Source organism: Vipera ursinii (assembly GCF_947247035.1).
Source record: "Vipera ursinii genome assembly, chromosome: 1".
In the NCBI taxonomy this organism is placed as follows: domain Eukaryota; kingdom Metazoa; phylum Chordata; class Lepidosauria; order Squamata; family Viperidae; genus Vipera; species Vipera ursinii.
In genome coordinates this window covers 161,014,050-161,039,526 of record NC_139512.1, presented here as the reverse complement: position 1 = coordinate 161,039,526, position 25,477 = coordinate 161,014,050, and the positions used below count along the sequence as shown (strand labels likewise).

Here is a 25,477-nt window from a genome sequence, read left to right as displayed (position 1 = left end):
ACGGTATCCACACACAAAGGCAAGCTCTGATATGCTAGAAGCTTTCAATGTTTTTCCTAAACTTTATATCAAAAAGGTATTGCTTCACACCTCCTCTCTCTGAGCCTCTGGGCTAATTCAATCTCCATGACCAAGCTAATAATGCCTCTTGAGAAGATCTGGGTTTTGTTTTGGCAGGTGGCTCTTGGCTATGGCCACTGTGTACTGCAACCAATTTGCAATTCAATCCACATTTATTGTGCTGTTACTCCACCAACCTCTGGCAGCATTGCAATGATATTGTTGACAATCCACTTAGGTGAATTGTTACGTGATATTTCATCACATGCAGAACTCTCTGGAGTCACTCAGTCTAAATTTTCAGGACATTTAATCAAAAAAAGCAACCTAAATTAAAAGGCATGCATTAGGCTCCCTCTCCCTCTAGGTAAATATTGGCTTTGAAAAAGCTGCTATGTAGGGAAGATTAGAAAAACAGTGCATGTGTTTTCGCTCCCAAATTTATCCCACAATCAACAGCTGTTCCCAAACTAATTTCTCCCTGTTCCCATGGATTCCAATAAGGCAGGCATGTCAAATCATGCCGAAACCGCACCCACCCCATTGCCGGCAATGGGGAAAAAGTTGTGATACGTTGCGTGACATCACGTGAAGTCGCAGGTTTGACATGCCTGCAATAAGGCATTTCCTCTCACATAAATCCATATTATTCCTCAAACATGTGGACAATTAGGGAACAATAACATATCACCAATATGTTACGTACCCAAAGCTTTGATATAATGCCAACTCAGTGGCCTAAAATGCCAAGTAGATTAGCTTTTAAGTTTCCACTGTTGGAATCCATTGCCATCTATTTCATTTGTGAAGTGTCCTAAACATTTCACACCAAGATGTCTACTGGTTTAAGTAGTATTGTCATATAATGTATAACTTATTATAGTGTACACTACAGGGTAAGGAAAGTCTCATCAGTCAATAAATGATCTAAAGGAGACCGTCACATTAGAATTTGTGAACATTGGAGAAAATATTCCTATCCTTCAAAGATCATGTATCAAACAAGTTTAGAAGAGAATGGCAACCAACTTGACCATTTGATATAATTTAAGTAAAACTGTCTGTGGGGCCTGACTTTTAGTACACCATCTATTGCATACTAAGGGACGCGGTGGCTCAGTGGGTTAGGACGCTGAGCTTCTCGATCAGAAGGTCGGCAGTTTGGCGGGTCGAATCCCGAGTGCCGCGTAACAGAGTGAGCGCCTGTTACTCGTCCCAGCTTCTGCCAACCTAGCAGTTCGAAAGCACATAAAAATGCAAGTAGAAAAATAGGGACCACTACGGTGGGAAGGTAACAGCGTTCCGTGTGTCTTTGGCGTCTAGTCATGCCGGCCACATGACCACGGAGACGTCCTCGGACAAGCGCTGGCTCTTCGGCTTTGAAACGGAGATGAGCACCGGCCTCTAGAGTCGGAAACGACTAGCATGCATGTGCGGGGGAACCTTTACCTTTTTTACCTATTGCATACTAATTTACTAATGTTTGTATGCTGTGGCTGGCAGGCAGTCTGGAGGCCTCAGAATGGTTTCAAATTACATTTAACAATCCCACAATGTTGTCAGTTTTTCCCTCTTGCAAGTGATTCATCTTTTATATACATCACTGTCATGGCAATAAGATTACAAAGCTTGTTTGCATACTGCAGTATTTCTCAAATTTTCTGTTTCTACAAGTTGTGGTAAGATCTTACAAAAATCAGGAAATTATTTTATCTATTTATAATATTCTACTCCTACTTTCCCACTGAGGAAGGCAGGGCACATTAACCCTATCTCTTCCTCTTCTGCTCACCACCAGCACTGGAACTGTGCATTATAGCTTTGAAAGCTAAGAACCGTGCTGGAATTACTCATTGACCTTCAGGACTGATGAACATCAGTCTGCAGCATCCTAGGCTAGCATTCTGAACTGCTATATTATGCTGGTTCATGTCCCAATGAGAAAGATTATGACTGGAGCTCTCATATCTTGTATAAATGGGTTGTCTGGTTTGGATTTGCTGTGTTGAGAGAAGCTTGTTAATGTGATTTGCAAATGCTGGTTATGCCTTAATGTGGAATATTTATTTATTAAATTTATGTCATTTGTCTCACTGTCATGTGACTCTAGGCAGCTTACCTCATCATAAAACAGGGGTGTCAAACTGCCGGCCTGCGGGCCGGATGCGTCACAACAAAACCACGCCCACCCCATTGCCGGCAATGGAGAAAAAGCTCTGTGACGTCGCGAGTTTGACATGCCTGTCATAAAAGGACAATATAAAATAATGAAACCATTAAAAACATATTATATTTATATAGCCTCCCATCTTTCAACCTTCTCAGAACACATAAAACAAAATAATAATAATAATAATAATAATAACAATAACAATAACAATAATATTAATATTAATAATAATAATAATAATAATAATAATAATAATAATAATAATAAGCGCCTTGGGTGCAATCCCAAAACAAATGGAGCACCACTTGAACACCATTGGTACTGACAAACGGGCCATTAGTCAATTGCAAAAGGCGGCCTTACTAGGAACTGCTTCCATCCTGCGACGATACTTATTAATACCATCAAATATCCACATCTGCCTATCCCAGGTCCTTGGTAAGGACTCGATAGGTAGACAAAAATGCCAAATCCAGTCTGAACATCTGGCTGACTGTGCAATGATCAATAATAACAATAATAATAATAATTTGGAAGGGACCTTGAAAGTCATCTAGTCCAACCCCCTGCTCAGGCATGAAATCCTATACCATTTCAGACAAATGGCAGTGTTGGCGCATTCACAACTTCTGGAGGCAGGTTGTTCCACTGATTAATTGTTCTGTCAGGAGATTTCTCCTTAGTTCTAGGTTGCTTCTCTCTTTGATTAGTCCTGCCTTCAGGTACTTTGGAGAATAGCTTGACTCCCTCTTGTTTGTGGCAACCCGAGATATTGGAACACTGCTATCATGTCAACCCTAGTCCTTCTCTTCATTAGACTAAACATACCCAATGCCAGCAACCATTCCTTATATGTTTTAGCCTCCAGTCTCCTAATCATCTTTGTTGCTCTTCTCTGTACTCTTTCTAGTGTCTCAACATCTTTTTTACATCGTGGTGACCAAAACTGGATGCAGTATTCCAAGTGTGGCCTTACCAAGGCATTGTAAAGTGGTATTAACACTTCACGTGATTAGATTAGATAACCTGTCCTATATTGTCATTTTTTCCCCTTTGGGGACGACACACATTAAAAATAAAATTTAGTTGCTTGCTCTCAAAGTGTACACATACATAACACACATTTAAAACATTATATATCAGGGGTGTCAAACTGCCGGCCCCCAGGCCAGACGTGTCATCAGGAAACCGTGCCCACCCCATTGCCGGCAATGGAGAAAAATACGTTGTGCAACATCACAATTTTGACCTGTCTGTGTTATATGATCTTGATTCTATTTTTAATCCCATTTATATCCCGCCCTTCTCCGAAGACTCAGGGCTGCTTACAATTTAAGGACAAACCAATGTTAATGCAGCCTAGCACTGTGTTTGCTTTTTTGGCAGCTGCAACACACTGCTGGCTCTTATTTAAGTGATTGTCCACTAGGGCTGCAGGATCCCTCTCACAGTTACTACTACTGAGCAAGGTACCACCTATACTATATCTGTGCATTTGGTTTTTCTTGCCTTGCCTAAATGTAGAACCTTAGTTTTTTCACATTGAATTTTATTTTGTTAGATATGAAGAGACCAGGCTTGTTGAGCATAGGTTTCTCTCTCTCTCTCTCTCTCTCACACACACACAAACACAAAGAGAGAGAGAGAGAGCAATTTTCTTGGCAAGTTTTCAGAAGTGGTTGCTTTGCTTGCTTCCTAGGGCTGAGAGAGTGACTGGGCCAAGGTCACCCAGCTGGCTTTATACTTAAGGGGAGACAATTCTCTGGTTTGTAGACTGGTACCTGCCCCAAACTAGTTCTCACCCACCCTACCTAGCTCTTTACAAAGAATGAGCCATATGAAGGGCTTGAAATTGAACAGCATTGCTTCAGTTCAATTTACTTCTGAAATGCATCTTTTCAAGTTTTTTTTTAAAAAAACACCTCCTTCCAGTTTTAAGGAATGTGGATACAATTTATATGGGATCAGATACCGGCATCTGCTTGAGAAGTAAATATCTGCATCCACAGGCTCTTTCAGAAGCTCAGCTGGCTCATCCAGGAACCTTCCAAAGCTAAATCCTATCAGCTGTCCAAGAGAAGCCACCAAAGGTCCTAGGGTGGCCTTTTTTTGTGGACAACTCCCTTGCCCTTGGCAGTGGTGCTTCTTTCAGGCCTCCGTTCCCTTCAGTGTGAAAGCGGCCAAGTGAATGTTAGATCAGAGAATAAATCTGTTTCTTTTCATCATTCTCATCTTCGCCTCAGCGGACGCCCAGGTCCAGTGACAATCTGCTTGACCAGAGAAGCAAGGCATTTGGGCAAGAACCAGCTGCCTCCTCCACTGTGTGCCGAAGTCAAAAAAAGGGCAAGAGCCAAAAAAGGAATTGCAGCCCTGCCAGTTTAGGAGAGGAACCAGGGCAGGGGTAGGCAAACCTCGGCTCTTTTTTGACTCATGGACTTCAACTCCCAGAATTCCTGAGCCAGCTTGGCTGGCTCAGGAATTCTGGGAGTTGAAGTCCATGAGTCATAAAAGAGCTGAGGTTTGCCTACCCTTGAACCAGGGAAAGAAAGCAGCTGCAAACAGCTGCCGCTGACTTATCCCTGGACCCTCTGGACTAGGGGTCTTCAAACTCGGCCCTTTTATGACTCGTGGACTTCAACTCCCAGAATTCCTCAGCCAGCATGCCTGGCTGTGGAATTCTGGGAGTTGAAGTCCACAAGTCACAAAAGGGCCCAGTTTGAAGACCCCCTGCGTCTGGACGGTCCCAATCCCACCCATCACATCTTCCCCGCTGCTTCTCGACACTTAATTCGATTTGCCTCGCAAAGAACAGCTCCCGCCGCTTCCGCGCGCTGCCCCGCTTTCCTCCGGGGGTCCAGGCTGGCCACAAGGAGAGGCCTCCGGCTGCCACCCGAAATAACACCCCCCCCCCGACTCCACCAGCGGACGAGATGGGGCGAATTGGCTTCCGCCAGCCAGTCCCGCCGGATCTCGGCTCCGCAATGGAGGAGGAGGAGGAGGGGCTTTTTCCTAAGCCGCCTTCCTTCCTCTCCAGGGCAGCGAGTGGCTCGGGAGCAACGGGGCGGGGCAGCCGGCCTTTTCCCGGCAGTCTGGGACGTAGGAAGAACGGGAGGGCCGAGAAAGCGGCTGGCTGGGCGCGGAGAAGTTCAGTGGGCGGCGGCGGCCGAGGATCTGGAGCTTTGGACGCCGCGGCCCGGCTAGCTCCGTCGTCTAGGAACGGGGAGTTTTGAAGACGCTGCTGGCAGCCGTGGCCAGCGCCGGTCCCCATGGAAGTCGAGATGCCGCAGGTGAGATCCAGCACCCTCGCGGGCAGAGGGTCGGTATCGAGGCGGACATTTCCCCAGCGGAGCGGGGGGGGGTTTTGGGGGGTGGGGAAGACGGGTCTAGCAGCTAACTAGCGAATTTAGTTCTCTGAGTCGGACCCAGAGGTCGCGTTAAACAGGCGGCGTTCCGCCCACTCTCCCCCCCCCCCGCGACTAACTCTGGACTCTCTGGCTTCCGCCTAGCTCCGCCCTCCCGTCGTGACGTAACAGTCACGTTGCACCGCGCTGACTCATCGACGCCTCTACCGGTCTCGTCGGCGAGTGGGGCTGGTGTGGGGGGGGGGAAGGTTGGAGGAGTGGGGAAAAGCTTTGGGACTTTAGGATAGAATCGAGCTGGAGGGGACCTTGGAGGTCTTCTAGTCCAGCCCACCCCACCCTCGCTCAAGCAGGAGACCCTATACCAGGGGTATTTATTTGTTTGTTTGTTTGTTTGTTTATCTATCTATCTATCTATCTATCTATCTATCTATCTATCTATTTATTTATTTATTTATTATTTATTTGATTGGATTTGTATACCGCCCTATTCCCGTAGGACTCAGGGCGGTTTACAGGGCAGTTAAAACCATGAATACAAAAATTTAAAAACAAATAAAACGACAATAAAATTAAATTCAAGCCCCAAGAGTAAATCTAAAACCCAGTTAAATTAACAACCCCACAGTCTGGACCAAACAGATCGAAGAGCCAAGTTTTCAGGTCCCGGCGAAATGAGCGAAGGTCGGTGGGGCAGTCCTAAGTTCTGTGGGTAGTTGGTTCCATAGGGCAGGCGCACCCACAGAGAATGCCCTTCCGCTGGGAATAACCCGCCGGCATTCATTAACCGGCGGTACCCTGAGAAGGCCCTCCCTGTGGGGGTGCACAGGACGATGGGAAGATGATGCCGGCAGTAGGTGTTCCCTTAGATAGTCCGGACCCAAGCCATTTAGGGCTTTATAGGTCATTACCAGCACCTTGAATCTCACCCGGAGGGCAACCGGAAGCCAATGCAGCTCACGGAGAAGAGGTGTTACACGGGAGTATCGGGAAGCTCCCATCAAAACTCGCGCGGCTGAATTCTGCACCAGTTGAAGCCTTCGGGTGGTCCTCAAGGGCAGCCCCATGTAGAGGGCATTGCAGTAGTCTAACCGGGAGGTCACGAGCGCATGAGTGACTGTACGTAGAGCATCTCGGTCTGGCTCAGGAATTCTGGGAGTTGAGGTCCACGAGTCATAAAAGAGGCGAGGTTGCCTACCCCTGCCCTATACCATTGCAGACAAGTGGCTGTCCAATCTCTTCTTAAAAACCTCCAGTGATGAAGCACTCGCAGCTTCTGTGGATGAAGCGGCGGGTCCCGACGTATTGTTTTAATGCGTTTGTTTTCCCCCTCCAGTCCTTCATTTCTAGTGATACCTGGAGTTGGGATTTTAAGATGTAGTGTACAGCTTTCCCCCCCCCTCCTCCGAATAGCTGCAAAAGTGAGGACTGAGAACAAGGTTGGCTGCGGTTCCAAGGAAACTTGACAGCAACGTAGAGTTCGTTTTAGAGTTTACACAACTATAGAAATCCGCGTCTTTCATATTGTGATGGACAATTCACGGCTTGCATGGTGACTTGTAGGCACGCTCCTGGAAGGCTGGGCTACCGACGGCCCTGCGCCTTAAGAGTCCAACTCCTGGGTTGGTACAGCAGGGAAAGTCTTGCTGTAAATTCCTCTCCCGTGTTACATAATGAACGTCCTGAAGCTTCTGATAGCCAGCTTGTGACTAAAGGGAACTTTGGCTAGATCTAGCAGAACTCTTAACTGTGTTCCTAGCTTCAGCCCTGGGGTTCCCCCCCCAGATCTGGAACTTTCTGGTAAAAGATCCCTCAGATTTGGAACTTTCTAGAAACAGGGCTTGGGCAAAATATCTTTAGGCAATTTGTAATTCCAAAGTCCTTCAAAGAGCAGAATGGGGGAAACCCAAATCCTGGTGACTTTTTGTCTTGGGTTATGTGTGTGCATGATTAAAGGAGGTTTTCCATATGAATGCTTGTGGTGTATTTAATTATAATGGCTTCAGTTTGGAAGATCCAGAGCACCGTGTGCATGAAATTACTGTTAAAAAAGGAAAAAGCAGGCATTTTGTAAATACTTTTATTTTGCCATTGTGAAATGGATCAGGAACCAGATACATGTCTGTACATGCTCAAAGGCTAGAAATCGATTTAAAGTTGTATTTTCCCATGTCAGAATTTACTTGAATGTAAATGTGCTGCTTTGCCTTATGTGCACTAATATCCAAAACATTTATTTAAAATACTTTCTAGTGACATGATTAGTTTGAACATGATAAAAAGTATACTCTGTTTTTTTCCAGTAAAGTAAATTTTATAATCCATTGCATGTTTACTCAGATATACGGTAAGTCCTATTATGTAACTTATCTCCTCGGAGGGGAACCTTAATGCTAATGTCAGAAATAAGGAGAAGTAGATGTTTTGGGCATTTATCATAGTTTATTTGAAGGATTTTTGATAAAACTAATCTAAAATAAAATCAGTATAGATGGGCCTTATAAAGAAGCACAGAAAAACCAGCAAAATTCAATTAAAATATTCTAAAAAATTTAATTAAAAAATAATTCACAGAAAGATTCCAGATGTGTACTTCTGCAAAAGGGTGTCTTCTGTTCATGGAGACCCATGAGAGTCTCTTCATCAGAGGAAGCTCAGAAGAAGTGTTGGTTGTTGCTATTGCTACCAAATTCCTTATGTTACCACCTCCCACTGGAGACTGATTTAGCTGTCTGGAATACCCTTTCAGGATTTTGGAAAGTTCCAAGGAGGATGAGGAATTGGCAAAAGTCAACTGCCTCCTTTTTTTTCTATGCACAGAATCTGAAGTCAACCAAAGAAATGCTGAAATATCGGATACTAAATCTTGGAGAAGTAAATGGTATTACTTTCTCATCAAAGTGATAAAAGTGTTGCTAACTTGCTTGCCTGGGGAAGATATTTCATAAACACAGGTGCCCCAATGAGAATGAACTTTCCTTAAATCACCACAGGTCTAATCTCCGAACCCTTAAAAGTGTACTTTATGCCAGTTGTCAAGCATCAAATACACAAATTAGTAGAACTGTCATTAAAAAAACAACTTTTTTTTAAGCCTTGAGAAATTTTGCCTAAAATTCTGAGATTCTTTCTTATGAATACACATTCAAAAATGCCAATTACTTGTTTGTCCTCAATAATCATATTCTTAAAAGTTTGCACGCAATGTGGAACATGTCTGTTAAACCTGTGTTTAAAAAATAGTATTAAATCTAAAACTGAATATATACCATGTTTCCAGAATCAGATAAACTGCAAATAGGTATATGATGCTCAAAAAGGAACAGAAGGATTTTTTTTAACATCATTCTTATTTCCCCAGATTGAGGTCTTTTTAAAAAGATAGGGTAGTGTTTACTATCTCCTGTATTCTCAAGAATGGGGACAAGCAATGCTATAATAAGATTTTTATAGTTTGCTTGAATACAAGGCTGATATACATGTAAATGGTGTACGTTTTCCTGCCTGAGCTGGGGGTGGACTCCAAAGACCTCCAAAGTCCTTTCCTTTTCTGTCATTCTGTATTTTTACAATCTATAAAAGAGAATTTGCTCTGTCACTGATTTACACTTGAAAGAGTGGCATGGGAAACACAGATGCAAATGAAATTCTATTGGTGTTTCTCCATCACCACCCAATTGTGCATCTGGTCTCTTAAGACTTGGCCTTCTGGACCTTCAGTTTTATGGTATTGTTAATTATCTACTTACCTCTAAGTACAAAGATTGCCACTGTCAATTGTTCTATGGGAAGCCAAGCATGGCGATAAATAAGGAGAGATAGTTTACAATTAATAATAGTTTTGCTATTTCAAAAGAACACTAAATATATTAATATTATGCACACAGAATGATAACAATATCTACTGGGTAAGGGAGTAGCCATGATGTATTTAGATAAATATGGTCCTCCTGGCTACGGAATGGTTATGGTTTGCAATATGGGATTGACTGGGAAAAGACATGTAGCAAAAGTGTTCAGCTTTACTGAGGTATATCGAGGTTTTCAGTGAAATGGAAGATCTCAGTCCCACCTGCCTCAATTCAGGAGTAGTACCGGCCAGTGCTGTTTACAGGTTGCCCTTTTTGTACTAACAACTCTTGAGCAGACTTGTGTAGCTCAGAAATTTGGTCTTGCTAGAAGTAGAACCTACACCACAACTTTGTGTGTTGGATGGGGAAATTGGAAAAACAGGAAACCATTTCTGTATTGCTACCAATTCCCCCTTTCCCCCCCCCCAATGTGTGTCCGTGAACTCACCAAAAATCAACTTAAAAGAAACATAACCTTTGTGGGAAATAAAACATCTTTTTAAGCTTGTACTTAGTAATAAATACAAAAAGAGAGACTTTTCTTTCTGTGGCAATTTTATTAAACAGAAGATTCTGATACGAAGTTGATCCTCTAGGGCAAGACAAGCTGAGTCACGTGGATTTATACATTCATTTTTGAACTCTTATGAAAGGCAGTTGCCAGGAGTCAACACTGACTTGAAGGCGTAAAGAAGTTATGCCCAGTTTGTAGATGCTTTGTACAGAGCAAAAATAAAGCTGTGGCTTAAGACTGAAGAACTAACTATTTGATTGCATCACAGTGTTACATTGGTCTGGCAGGTAAATAAAATTGTGGACAAATTTGTGGACCAGCACCGGTCCACAGCATGCCAGTAACCGGTCCGCGCAAACAAGCAAAGCCCCATCCATGGGATGCAGGCAGCACACAAAACCACACCCCCTCTAGTCCTCGGAAAAACCTTTCTCCACAGAACTGATTTCTGGTGCCCAAAAGGTTGGGGGCCCGCTGCTGTATAGAGAAAAGAAATGACATGAATTTTGGCCCTGAAAACAGGACTACATACTGGGTGAGCAGAATATTACTACTGTGACTTTAAACTATAGTGGCTACATTTACACTTTATGCTGAATTGAAAAAGGTTTGTTTGGCTTTGGTTGAACATATCCAAGGTTAGTATTTATCAGATACATTATGCTAAATTATATCAGCCATGGTTTGTTGAATAGAGGGAATTGCCCATTGTGCTAAGCTATATATACCTTTGACAATATACCAATTACATTTGCAAGCAGCCATATCATTGTGGGTTTAGGCCCAACATAATATTCAAACCTGAAACAGGAGTAAAATTGTGGCTAAGGTAGAGGGATGCAAAATGTTCTCTCAACCTGCAATGTCTCTTGTTCTGCTTTTCCTACCATCTGTGAACAGATCTGGAGAACTAGTGAGGTGTCAGAAGATTGGGGAAGAATAAACTCAATCCCAATATCAAAAAAGAAAAGGGAGGGGGAATACAGAACTACAAATTATTTAAAATCTATATTGAGCAAGGTGCTAGAAGAGATTGTTAAGCAGCATGTCTATGAACACTTAGGGAGAAAATGCCACCAATACTGTTAGACTAATCTCTTCTTATGACAGAATAACTAATTTGGTAGACAAAGGGAATGCAATGGAGGTATTATAACTTGATCACAGTAAAACATGGGACAGGTTTTTCCATGATACCTTTGTGGGCATAATGGACAAATGTGAATTTTCATCAGGTTTGATATCCGGCCCAAAGAGACTTTATAAATAGATGTACATCATCCAGGAGCTAAAATATTGAATTGTGAGTTGACATATTTAGAAATGATCCAGATGATGGAATAGAAATGAAACTTATCAGGTGGACTGATGACACTAAGATAGTCATTAGCTAATACTTTAGATGATAAACTAGGTATTGACTAATAGAGGACAAAAATCAGAATTTGAAATTACCTCAGAAATTTGAACATTGGACTAAAAGCCAATGAAGATATTAGCTGTGAGGAAGGTAAGGGTTTGCATCTAGGTTAGAAAAACTAAATACATAGCTATAGGGTTTGGGAATTGTGGCTTGGTGGTCATATATGTGAGAAGGATCCTTACAAATTAGCTGAATCTGAGCAAGAGTAGGATACAGCAGGTACAAAACTGAGCTTTAGTTAGTAGAAACTTTGTGCCCAGATTGCAGAATGTAATTGTTGCAATCTGTGTAATCAGTACTCTGTGTGGCTAGAAAACTCCTGAAATACTGTGTAGTTCAAGGCATTGCACTTGGAAAGAAAGAGACTGGTTGGTGCACAGGAGAACTATCAGAATGGAAAGTGGTTTGGAAGCCAACTCTGTGAGAAATAGCTAAAGGAGCACACATAAGAAAAGGCATATAGGGGAGACAAGTTGCAGTCTACAATTAACTAAAAAGGTGCTAGATGCAAGAGGAGATTAAATCTGTTCTTTGCTGAAATTTAAGAGCAAAATACGGATTAACAGATTAAATTTAGAAGAAAGAAGAGTCAAGCTGAATATGAGGAGGAATTTCTTAAGGGTAAGAACTGTAAGCAGTGAAATAGTTTATTATGCTTTATTTTCTTTCTTTCAAAATTATAAAGCAGCCCATCTCGCAAGAAGCGTTTATGGGTGGCTACATAACAGATCAGAACACTTAGATGAGGAAAAATGGGAGGTTTTCAAAGTAGATTGGGATGTCTACCTCTCTGAGAAAATGTACAGGTATCCTCACTTACAGATTGTTCGTTCAGTGACCATTGAAATAAGGACAATGCTGAAAAATTGGGTTATGACCGGCCAGAACTGATGCCTTAAGGCATGGTTTCAATTCACCACTGTGTCACTTAGTGAGCAACTTGCTGGTCACAATTGTGGTCTGTAAGAGAGCACATACCTGTAGTGTGTTCCTCCACTGAGCAGTAGCTTGACCAGATGACCTATAAATCCTTTCCAACTCATACATTCCTTGATTCTGCGGGTATGATTTAATGAATGGCAAATAAGTTTTTATCATAGCACAATTCTGAATTTTGAAAGTGACAGTTGTTAGTCGTGGCTTCCCTAAAATGGCCCTTTTTTGTTCTTTAGCGTGCAAACTTTGTGTTCTGAATACCAGAGCGATATTGAGTTGTGCAATAATTTCTTTTTCCCCAAGGCAGCTTTGTTCTTGGAATGTGCCTTTTCAAATACTGCTCTCAAAGAGAGGTATGCTGGTTACCAAAAGATTGCAGTTGTAATCTGTAGATATTTTGAACTGACTTTTGCATTGAAGATATTATTTTGCCTAATACAAGGGTCTTCAAACTGGCCCTTTTATGACTTATGGACTTCAACTCCCATGCCTGGCTGAGGAATTCTGGGAGTTGAAGTCCACCAGTCATAAAAGGGCCACATTTGAAGACCCCTGGCCTAACACATCAACTTTTGCAATCAGAAAACAAACAGAATAGAGGAAATGAAAATTTTTCTTCTTAAAGGAACAGATTTTTTTTAAAAAAATGAGTTTTTGTATAATTAAAATATTTTTTCATATAAAAATACATAATACAAAATATTCAATTATCAATCACTTTTACTTTTATTTAGCAAAAGATGACTGGATGAAATTTAGGTAACATAAGATGATGCAATGGGCCCAGTCACGAAGTAATTATTGTTGGAGGGCAGAAACTGAATGTTGTCATGTGTCAGTTCTCAAAATATTGAGAGCACCCCTCTTGCTTTTAGTGGTGGCTCTCTTACTCACAGACAAAATACGGAACGAATTGGCAGAGAAAACAGAGAAAAGGAATGGGAGTGGAAGGTAGGAAAAGGACATGAGGGGAGGGGAGGGGAGGAGGGAGACAGAGGAAAGAGAAAGAAAGGAAAGAAGGAAGGAAAGAAATAGAAAAAGAAAAGAAAGAAAGATGGGGACATATATTTCCTGTTTATTCACATGTCAGATTATTGGAGAAAATTATTCCCTTTTCCATCAGAAAGGTCTCAATTGCAACTTTCTTCAACTATACAGGCAATCCTCATATAGTGACTGCCTCCTACAGAAACTCTTCGCACTGACAACAGTGACAAAAAGTAACCTTGTGACCAATCCTTGCATTTATGATCTCCACATATTTATTTTTATTTATTTATTTTAATCCCATTTATATCCCGCCCTTCTCCGAAGACTCAGGGCGGCTTACAAGCTTAGCAGTAGCCTTCATTCTATGTATATGCCTGCTTGTTAGGGCTTTCACACACACACCCCAAGCGGCATTATTACAAAGTCAGCTTAATTGCCCCCAACAATCTGGGTCCTCATTTTACCTACCTCGGAAGGATGGAAGGCTGAGTCAACCTTATAAAGCTGTAAATCGGAGGAAAGCTGAAGAAAGATTGTAAGAACAGTTGTGGTTTAACTTGGCAACTCTTTCGCTCAAATGACTGTGTTGCTGGTCCCAATTGTAATTGCTTGAAAGAGGACTACCTGTACAGTGCCCATGATTGCAGATAATGTCTCATTCCGTTACAGTGTAGGTTTTTTTTTTTTTGGTGTGGTTTCCAGTGGGTGAGCCTGTGCAATTCTCGGCATTTTGAATTTATCTGCTGGAAGGCCAAGGTGGGCTAGTCTTTAAACTGGTTTTGAGAGTTTGGGAAATGAAAAGGAGGGCAACGCTGGAAAAGACTGGAAATAAAAACAAATACAGCATTATAAACCCCACACAAAGAAAAGCCCCAGAATAAACTTTTGCAGGTAAAACCACAACCATTGTGAGAACTGGGTGATTTGGAATGAGGCAGCAGCGGCGGCAGTATGAGAGGCTTCTTGATATACCTTTCCGCCCCACAGCTTCTCAGCCCAGTTTGTTCTCCACCCACTGGCTTTCAGTTACAGCCTTGCAAGAGTACAAGTAGAAGCTGGAGAGAAGAGAGTGGAGAAATTTTCCCTTTGCCATTTCCTGTTGTGCAAACTTACCCCTGTCTACCGTTTGTACATTGGACTGTGGCTTGCTTGTTTAACTCTGCTGCCCTTGCTTGGTTCACAGAACACGTTAGTCCATAAACTCCAAAGGTGGGTTCAGGCAACACATGTTAGGGCTATGTCGAAAACTATGGCTAGGTAGAATGTGTGAACCTAGAAGGCTTAATATTTGCCCAGAAGGAAGAAGGTTTCTAGTTAAGTAATTGCCCACCAAGACAGGGAAGTTGGTGTTGAAAGTTAGGGAGTGGTCAAGAGATCCAATCATGTAAACCAGCGTTTTCCAACCTTAGGAACTTGAAGATGCGTGGACTTCAACTCCCACCTGTGGTACATTGGCACCTGGCAGGTGGTACACGACCATCCTAGAAAAGTGGTAGCAGGGGAGGGGAATGAGCTGAACCGGTGGCAGCACTGCATAAGCCTGAGCGAGAGATGGCTGCAGTTGCAGGGCTGTTGGGGCTCAGCGGAAGCACCAGGATCAGCGCCAGGCTTCAGCTGGAGCTCGGCGCTGATCCTGGCGCTTCTGCTGAGCCCAGAAGAAGCGCCGATCAGCTGGAATGTTGCAGCATCTCCAGGGTCTTGTGATTTACATTCAGATGCTTGGCAACTGATTCATATTTATGACGGTCACAGTGTCCCAGGATCATGTGAAGTGACCAAAACCCAGCAGGGGGGGGAATAAAAACCACACACCCCCACCCCACCCCCACTGCCAATCCTCAACAGAAATGCTCACAACAATGAAAACCTCGGACAGGAGGAAGAGTTCCGCTGGGCAGGTAAGCAGATGTCTTGCTCGGCTGTGGCTTGGGGGGCACTTTTTTCAGTGCCATTGTAACTTCGAACAGTCACTAAGCGAACTGTTGTAAGTTGAGGACTACCTGTACTTCATCACTTTTTTTTCTTTTTTTTTGGTCATCAAGTTTTCGACACCTTGCTAGGCGACTGGTGGTACTCGGATGTTGCCATATCCTAAAAATGGTACAATGGGTGGAAAGGTTGAAAAGCCCTGATCTAACATACTTTATGTGAAAGGAAGAGCCTCAGAGCTACTTACTATACATTAAGCATGTTTGGGATTAGAATTGTGGGATCCAGATACTTCTTTTCCTGGTGCTTTTTGTGGGGAGAGGGCGAGACTACCATTGGTGCAGATGGGGAATCAATTACTTTTACAGATAGGGCGCCTGATTTGACAGAGAGTTATTTTTAATCAATAGACTTCAAGACAGTTTTCTGGGTCTTGCCCTTGTTTCACAGTTGCCTGTAGGCAAAGGCAGATGATAAGGAAGCAGGCAAAGCTGTCATGTGCACTCATTTGTTGAGAGAGGGGAAAAATCTGTGGGACTGGTTCTTTGAAGAGCAGGGTTGTCAAATGACAAAGTAGAGAAACTTGGGCATATTTTGTATGTGCCTTTATAGGTAGTCCTTGACTTACATCAGTTCATTTAGTGACCGTTTGAAGTTAGAACAGCACTGAAAAAAGTGACTTGTGACCATTTTTCACATTTAGTTGCAGCATCCCCGTGGTCATGTGATCAAAATCCAGGCATTTGGGAACTGGTTCATATTTGTGATGGTCGGAGTGTCCCGGAGTCGCAGGATCATCTTTTTCAACCTTCTGACAAGCAAAGTCAATGGGGAAGACAGATTCACTTAACAACCATGTTACTAACTTAACTGTGGTGACTCACTTAACAACTGTGGCAAGAAAGGTTGTAAAAATGCGAAAAATTCACTTGACAAATTTTTTGCTTAGGAACCAAAACTTGGGGCTCAGTTGTCGACGTCTACCTGTACAGCCTTTTTTTTTTTTGCTTGTTTTATGTTTTGTGAGAGATTGTCTTACATTCAGGATTGCTTTTATGATGGGTTAGTATTTGTTTTAAAATGGTGCAGAAAGTGTTTATGATGGCAGTGTGTGTTTGTAAGGTAAGGCCTTAGTGTTGCACGGTTCTAAGCAGAAATTTGTTGCTAGAATTAATCATTAACTGTATAGTCTGGGTTACAATAGCAGTCTGAGTGAAAAATAGATATAGATTAACATGCTAGTTAAACTTTATTTTGGCCCCAACAGCCATATTCCATTCCAAAGGAATCTAATTTTGTGTGTGTGTGTGTGTGTGTGTGATTTTTTAAAAAAAATCTTTAGAAAACAGTTTGAAGCTTCAAATGACTTCACGCATGCACACAAACACTTGCACCCTCACATATAGTCATCAGAATGTACCTCATTGGGGGGGGGGGGGAAATGGAGACTTCATAGAAAAGTTTTCATATAAATGTTGGTTAGGAGCAGTAAAATCAGACTTAATTATTTCTGGAATATTGCCTGTACTGTGTATGCAGTTGTCCAGTTTAATAAGAAAGAATAGTCTAACAATAGTCATTTGTGCTTCCCACCGTGTTGGAAACAAATTTCATTGAAAAGAAAGTTTATTACAAATTAATGGATTTTTTTTTAAAAAAATCTATTTGAAGTATGACATCTTTGTCCTATCTCTTCTATATTTTGGACGCGAGAAGCTGACTTGCCTGACTTGGAATCGTCTCCCCCATTTTCTCAGGTTCCTCTGTTTTTTCTTTGTCAGTTATAAGAGGGTTTTCCCCAGATTAAGACCATCTGATTCCGGCAGGTTAACCAATCCCTGTGAGTGATTGCCGTTAACCCTCGTGAGAAGCCAGAGTTGAGCAGAGTTGAGTGAGGGTAGTAGCCTTTTCCCAAGAATGACTGTGGGTTGTGCAATCCAGTGCTTCTTCCCTGAGGTCCTTCTTGTTAGTACACAACCACAAGAACTGATGGGAAGTGCCTCGTGGAACTTGTCATGTGGTCGCAGAGAGATAAGAATTCTAAGGAGGTAGAGATCGTAACTTTCTTGTCCAGAACTGATGGGAAGGGCCTTGTGGAACCGGTCACTGCATGTGGTCACAGAGAGATAAGAGTTGTCAGGAGGTATAAATCATAACTTTTTTGTCCGACTGTTGCCTCTGGTCATTCTAGTTCTGCAGGTTTTTGAAGAGCTGAACAAGGACATGGAAAGTTAGATATAAATATGGGGAAAGAGCTAGAAAAACGGTAGGATTGGATCCCCCACTAATAATATTCTTGGTGGCACTTTTGCTTCTGATATTGGTAAGATTCCATGGATTTGTTTTAACATCTAATATTTTGTATAAATTATAAATAATTAAGGATAGTTATAAACATTTTATTTTTTTTAAAAAATGTTTTATTAATTTTTTAACATAATCACCTTACTATTCGGTAAGCAGTGTGTTGTCTGGGTTTACATTTAAGAAACATTCACTAACAGTTGATTTCTATAATCTATAATCCACACAATAACTTTACCGTATTTTCCGGCGTATAAGACGACTTTTTAACCCATGAAAATCATCTCAAAAGTTGGGGGGTCTTATACGCCCAGTCGTCTTATACGCCGGAAAATAGTACATAAATCAATCGAGCGCCCCCGTTCTTGCAAAGCAACTTCAAGCCTCATTAGTCCAGTCCCCCCTCCAATGTGACTCTCCCCACCCTCAAGAGCCTCTCAGCCCCTTTCCCTCCCCCTTGCAAACGCCAGATCCCGGGAGCTCTTGCGTCTATTCCAAAGGGTGGGTGGAAGGAAAAGCCCCTTTCGGCTCTGGCTTGGCTGCAAGTCAGCGAGCCCGGGAAGGCACGCCCTCACCTCTCACTGTGGAGGAAGCAGGGTAGGCTGGCGTCTGGCGGGAGCCGGCAGGGCAGTCCTGCACACACGCCCACTCCCCGGCTCCTAAGGAGTCCTCGGGGAGCCGTAGAAGGCGCCTCACGCTCTTCCCTCTTGAGGCAGCATCAGCGGAGCCGTCCGGTGTCGGGTGGGAGCCGGCAGGGCAGTCCTGCACACGCGCGTGCTCCCCGGCTGCTAAGGAGTGCTCGGGGAGCTGTGGCAGGCACCTCACGCCCTTCCCTCTCGAGGTGGCACCGGCGGAGCCGTCCGGCATCGGGCAGAAACCGGCAGGGCTTTGCATCATCTGCATCAGACGGGTCTGAATCGGGCTTGTGTCAGACACTTGGCAACTGGCATGTAAGTATTTTCCGGCGTATAAGACGAAAAATCTTGAAAATCATCTCAAAAGTTGGGGGGGTCGTCTTATACGCCCAGTCGTCTTATACGCCGGAAAATACGGTACTTGATTTCCTCTTTTTTCCCATAATGTTCTCTTTTACCAACCTTAATACAATTCTTGTTGTTTTAATGAATGATGACTGAGTATAAAAGTTTTCTAATATTTCTATAGATAATCACATCAATATAATATTGCTTTTCTATCTAGTCATTCTGGTTGTCTTATCATAGATCCTGTTTACAGTTCTTGTTTACATTTGTTTTTCCCACAAAGTTCAAAACATTCTTGCTGGTTAAGAATTTCTCAAAGTTAATTACATTTAAATATTTAAGTCTATTTTTTCTCATGTAAGTCAACCCAATACTTTTACCTTTCTTAAGGAATAAATAAGAAAGAAAAAAGAATAAGAAAAAAATAAAAAGATAGCATGCTTTTAAAATCCCTATTTCCTATAAGCTAATACATATTTATTTCCAAAATTTTTTTGTTCTCTTTTATATTTTATATTCTTTTAAAAATATATTTAATCTTTAAATATTCCATTTAATAAACCTAGTCCTCTAGTCTTTTAACTCTTATTCAAAACATTTTTTAATCTATTATAATTTTCTTAAAGTCAATCACCTTTAGATATCTAAAACATTTCCTTTATATAAGCCATTCCAACTCTTGTATATTACTCAAGAAATAAAATAAAAAAAGAAGAAAAAGGAAGTACTATGCTAGTTGAGGGGCTCTTCCTTCTTAAAGTTAAATTCACATCCAAATTTTTCCTATTTCTTTAACCATATTCAAACAGGTGTTTCTTTTTAAAATATTCTCTCTGATACGCCCCATCGTCTATTTTCTTAATTTTCACTTTAGCATTTTTCTTTTGCCCAGTATCTTCCTTAATCAATATGTTCTGCCGAGTCAAAGAATCTTTCCATATTCTTGTAGGTGTTACTGTAGATATAAAAGGTAAGTCAAATACAATATATTTGTGAGAGGCATTTGCCCATTCATTTTTGTTGAAAATCTTTTTCTTTCTTTTTCTCTCTGCTTCTCTTACCATTTTTTGTCTCACCAGTTCTAGTGTTTTTCCTATCATGTCTGCAGTCCATTTTGTCCAATCTTTTTTTCTTATCCTCAAATTTGTTTTGTGGTGTTAAAGTATGAGTTGTCTTTTCCAAATCCAGTATTTCTTGTAATTTTTCCCCACTTGGGTTAAATCATACTTCTTTGTTTTGTTAGGTTCCATCTTTAAGTCTCTATCCTAACATTTGTGTTCAGTTGTCTGTTTCATCTGTTCCTTCTCTTTTGTTGTTTCCTGGGATTTTTGTTGTAAAGTTAAATTGGAGATGAATTGGTTTATATTTTCAAAGTTATTTTGGATTTCTTTGTGGTTTGAAATCATTGTTATTTAAAATAGTTGCAACATATCATATGTCTCCTCTTGAAAAGTATTTATTTTTTCTTGATAGGTTCTTTCTATAAATCTCTGATTTTTCATGATGACCAAGAATCCAAATTTTCTTTTCTCTGCAAATAGCTTTGGGGTCAGAGTTAAATAGATTCTTGTAATCCAGAAAGTTCAAAAAAGGGGTTTTTTATTGTTGTTGTTCCCTGAAGTTTTTAAGTCTCACTTTGTCTGCAGCCAGGATTGTTTTCTTTTTTGTCACAGCTGTTCTCTATTGTTAGAGCTTTGAAGGTCACAAGTAGAGATTAGGTTTTTCCAGATTTTGCCAAGTCCTGCATGAAAGCCATAGCTGTTATAGTCTTCATCCACCACTAGATGTCAGCACTGGTTTATTTTTCAAATTTTCAAAATGAACAAATTGCCTTTAAAATGAGAATCTTAACCATTCAGTAACTTCAAACTTATCCAAATTTAGGTTGTAGAGTCATTTCATTTCACTTCAATACGTTTTGGTCCTCCATAAAAGGTTTAATTCTCCGCTTCCATTAGTAAAAGGGTGGGGCAAAAATCCCCCTCCTTCATTTTCAGAGATAAGTAGGATAGAGAAAATAGATGTTCTTACCTAGATTCAAAGACGCTGTTTACAATCAGCTTAAATAGTGCTTTTGATTTCGGTTGCTTGCAGTTTGGGCTAGACTCTGAAGTTAGACTAGCCTTTCTCCTGTTGGTTTCTGGAAGGCTTCTTCTGGACCGATTGGGTTAATCGCCGTCTCTCCGAGGTCTCCGGGACTTCCTTCTTTGCCGCCTCTTCGGGGTGACTTCTGGCCCATTTAGGGTTCCCTAACAGGACGAAACTCAGCCAAAGGGCACGGAGTCCCAAACCCCTTGACTGCTGCGCTGCTGTGCAGGACCGGAAGTCTCAGGATAGTTATAAACATTTTAACCAACTAAAACTAACTTGTAGTTTTGAACTGTAATTCATACTCGGTACATAGCTGCATAGGGAGAGTTATAGATAGATGATTTCTTTCTCTACTTAAAGCACTTCCTGAATTCAGCTTTTATTGAATTAATAGTTTGTTATTATTAAATAAATTAAATATATTAAATAATGAAGATCTTAATAAAACTGACAATAGTGAATATATGCACCAATGGTATTACCTAGTTTGGTAATGAAACATCTACAAGAAGATTACCATGCTCAGAGAGTACCAAGGACCCCACAGTACTGAATATAATCAGGTATCCCAGCACACCACTTCTTCCTGAAGATTATAACAAAACACAGGTGGTTTATTCTGTTAGCGTGTACTTAAATGAACCCTAAAGCAGCACGTAAGTAATTTTTTTCTAGTGGAGATATACGAGATACATAATAGTCGTACATGGCATCTCACCCTCCCCCAAATTACAGCTTGGATGAAAATTTAAAAAGAAAAGAATGAAAACAGTGGAAAAGAACTTTGTTGTAAATACATTTGAATGAGATAGGTTTGATTACTTATTTGTGCGGTAGTTGCTTCCTTGAAAATAGCTGTTTTGATCCAAAGATGTGCTCACAGAGATCCATAGGCATTGTGCTGTGAAAGATAAACACCATAGATATTTCAGCTTGAATGGATGAAAAATAAATAGAGAAGAAGATAAGGTCTTTCTGGTTTAGGTATTTGTGTGTGTACAAGGAAGGGACTTTCCACATGTTTAAGTCATATGGAGAAGGCTATATTTTGCTTTCATTTTGACAAGCAAATGGAATGTGAAGCATACAATAAACAAAATGTGTCTACTTTCAAGGACACATGAGTACATGAGTTGTTCCTTGACTTTCATCACAACCCTTTGAAGTTTTACCAGAACTTCTAGAATTCAGCTCTAAGGTGTGTTTTAATAAATCACTGTAGGAATATGATATTCTGGCTATTCTAACCAAACCATTTATTTTGTGTTCACCTGGCCTAGGCATTTATGGATCTGGCACTTAAATGTGATGGATGTGTTGTGATTCAGGGTCAGCCTGTGGGTTCGGCAGTTGGGTCGGATGACTCAGAGGAGGAGGAGGGGGGTGTTGAAGACCTTGCTGAGGAGGTTGAAGATCTTGCTGAGGGGGTTGAAGATCTTGCTGATGAGAGCCCTCAGCCAGGCCCCTCCCACTTGGTCACCACGGAGACAGCTGGCCCTGTTCAAGGACGCCCGACGCAGGAGGCAGTCAATGAGGAGTAAACAGAGGAAGGCAATGGGGCTTCTCGGAAGGAGGCAGAGAGAAGCCACGCCCTGAACTCTATATAAGGGGAATGTGTGGGGAGGGCTGGTTTGCTGAAGGCAACCGCTTGGATACTTCGTGTTCCTTAAAGCTCTTGTTTCTTGGTTCGTGTCTTGTATGTTTTTGTAGCTATAAATTTGGCAGGCGTAATTCCAGCCTCTTGCCGTTTGTAAAGGGGTCGTCCCTGCTTTTGCTGCAGGGCCGGTAGCAGGCTGGTACAGAACAGGATGTCACAAGGGTATATATATCATTGACTATCATTCTCATTTCTTATACATAATAATGGCAAGTCTCTTGACAGAAAAATAACAAAGTCAGTCTCACCAGACATTTTCTTAGTGTAAATTAAGAAGGAAATCCTGTTTTGTAGGTGCGGATGGGATTGTAGTATTTGTAATCCAATTTCCTAAAGTATTTTACCTATGCCATTTTAAGATGTCTTAGCCACTTGCTTCAGGTTTTATCAGTGTTGTGCAATAATAGCAAGAAAAAAAGCTCCCAATCTAAAGACCAAAATTAGTATATGTATAGCTTTCAGCAGTGTTTTTTTTTTGTAAAAGAAAAAGGTGCCGGAACTCACACATGTCATGCAACCTGCCTTGCCTACCCTAAAAGGTTCCATCCAAAAAAGGTGCCAGAACTCCGTTCTGAGCGCTCTATGAGAAAAAAAGCCCTGGCTTTCAGTATTGACTTTCTTCACAGTAATGAGGTAATAACCTACACTGCTTATCAGCTAATTTAAGATACTCAATCCAGGAAGTTATAACTCAAGCTTAGATCAACAATAGTTCCTTTTAGATTTAACTGAACAACAGAGTTGGAATGAACCTTTGGAGTCTTTCTAGTCCAACCTCCTGCTCAAGCAGGAACCCCAGCCTATACCATTTCAAACAAATGATTGTCTAATGTCTTCTTAAAACCTCCAGTGTTGGAGCACCCACAACTTCTGGAAGCAAGTCGTTCCACTGATTAAATATTCTGTCAGGAAATTTCTCCTTAGTTCTAGGTTGTGTCTCTCTTTGATTAGTTTCCATCCATGGCTTCTTGTCCTGCCTTCAGGTGCTTTGGAGAATAGGTTGACCCCGTCTTCTTTGTAACAGCCCCTTAAATATTTGAACACTGGTATCATGTCACCCCTAGTCCTTCTTTTCATTAAACTAGACATACCCAATTCCTGTAACTATTCTTTGTAGATTTGGGAGAAGTAGGCCTGCCTTATTTTTATTTTTATTCTAAAATTATTTTTTCAAGCTGATTGGGTGGTTTTTAAGAGTCACGCTTCGAGGATTTTTCTCTTTTGACAGTAAGTATGTGAGTTAGGATCAATGGCAGGGCACTGAAAAGTCTTTTCTCCTCATTCACAAACTTCATTACATATGTTTTTGTACAGATTATCTACTCTATAAGTTAATTTATTTGTAAAGCCTGTTGCAAATATATACACCATAGGAAATATTTCTTATGTAGCTAATACACAATTCTGAATATGGATTATTGTATCTAATGCAAATGTGTTTGCTAAAAAGCTATAGGAGTGAATTGTCAGACTTTACAATACACCCACAAGAGTTTCACATAAAATAACCAATTGTCTACCCCAGTGCCACATGTTAATACATAAACCTAAAGACAAATAATTCCTTGGGGGCCCAGATGACAATTCACAACTTAATGTGAATTGTTTAACAGTTACATTTATCTCATTAAAATTGCTTTCTATAAACTCAAACTAAGCTATTAATGTGGCTTGGAACAGAGAAAGCATATAAGAATTGACTTAATGACGAATGCCAGTCAGTGTTTAATTTCTAAAAAGAGAGCTGTTTACAGCTGAACCTACTTGGGGAAGCCTTCTCCTCACTATCTCAAAGGTGCTTTTTCAAAAGACAACTGGAGTGTTTTTTCCTTGAGGAAGAAGACTTTTCTCTTCTCATCCAAGAAGCTTTTTCAGTTGTGACAAGGAAAAAACAGTCCAGTTGTCTTTTGAGACAACTACGACCTGGATGACTGAAAATCTCCAGAGACACTTCTTCTCAACCAATGGAAATGAAGAAGCAGTGATTATTTTGCGCCGGAGCAAAGACATTTTATACCAAGAATTATGTCAAGAATTTTCTTTGAGTTGAATACTAGCTAACTATGAATAAAGATTATTCACAATGAAAGAAGAATGAGGCATGCTTATTTCCTATACTTCCTTTTCCTTGCAGCCTGATGTGCCATTAAAAGTGCTGTGGAGGATGAGCCAATCTTCTGAAAAAAGGAGGAAAGGAGAGACCATTAAAAAAAACACTTTCTGCTACCACCAGCATTTCTGGAAACGTTCAATAAATCCAAATCGCTTTAGAAATTGGAGGAGTTTTTGTTTTGCAGGAGGACAAATCTAAACATGATCCTTGTTGATTCAAGACTTGGCCCTGAAGTTAAGGACATGTTGTAGAGCTTAATACTAAGATACCGTAAATAAAACACTGATGTCAGGGGAAAAAAATGGCTTCATTTTTCTATCCTCCTCCTCCTGCTGTTGTATAGATTTCTGGTTAAAATTAGATTATATTTTGGAAGACAGTAAAATTCAGATTCAATCAACTGTTTTTCTTCAGAGTGTCCTCACAAGGTTGTTGTTAATATGTAAACTGAGGTATTGTGTATTATGTTGGCTTGTTTTGAAAAACAGTAAAAACATAGAAAAGAAAAGGCATTATCCAGGAGTCCAGTGCCACTTGTATTCTGATTGTAAGGTTGATTTCAGGCTCTGGATTCAGTTCACAATACATAACTCTATAGTTGTTTAACAGAAAAATCAGGGGTTCGTGTCAGTATTAATGCAATATGATTCTACTGGTCAGATGGTGGGAATATCTACACTGCACCCGAGATAACAGAAAAAAATATTTGTTTAGAGCACCCTAAGATTTTGAATCCCTTTTTAGGCCTTTTTCTTGGATATTTTCCCTTTCTTGGATTTGCCCAAGCAGTTATATAAATGCCCTGATGCAATATGAGAACTTGAAAAACTAAAAACAGAATAAAAGACTTATTGAAGAACAAATCACATGGTAGCCCACTGAACTGTTTTAAAGATGTAATAAATCATTATCTGAAAAACAAGACATGTGGCTCGGTGTATGTACCGTTATCACGAACACTTTGCTCCTTATTTTAGCATTACCGTAATATCAACCTACAGCTAATGCGTTTAGATTTTTAAAAATCATTTAATGAAATTAGATTTGTAATAAATAATATATTTAGGATGCCACATTAATTATTTTGAAAGGGAAAA

General features: G+C 40.9%; 1 protein-coding gene and 1 long non-coding RNA gene across 3 annotated transcripts in view; both read left to right on the top strand.

Annotated features, from left to right (window-relative positions):
- The first annotated feature begins 5,280 nt into the window (after positions 1-5,280).
- NFE2L2 (NFE2 like bZIP transcription factor 2) overlaps positions 5,281-25,477 on the top strand; it is a 31,882-nt gene continuing 11,685 nt past the window's right edge. For both annotated transcript variants that reach the window (XM_083348183.1, XM_083348182.1), the window contains exon 1: positions 5,281-5,517. In XM_083348183.1, coding sequence (XP_083204309.1) covers positions 5,497-5,517 — 21 coding nt within the window. In that variant the 5' untranslated portion in view covers positions 5,281-5,496. The remainder of the gene's footprint in view (positions 5,518-25,477) is intronic.
- On the top strand, positions 17,388-24,648 carry LOC310631607. Its single transcript, XR_014490669.1, has 2 exons — positions 17,388-17,555; positions 24,402-24,648. It is a non-coding gene; the product is annotated as an uncharacterized lncRNA (long non-coding RNA).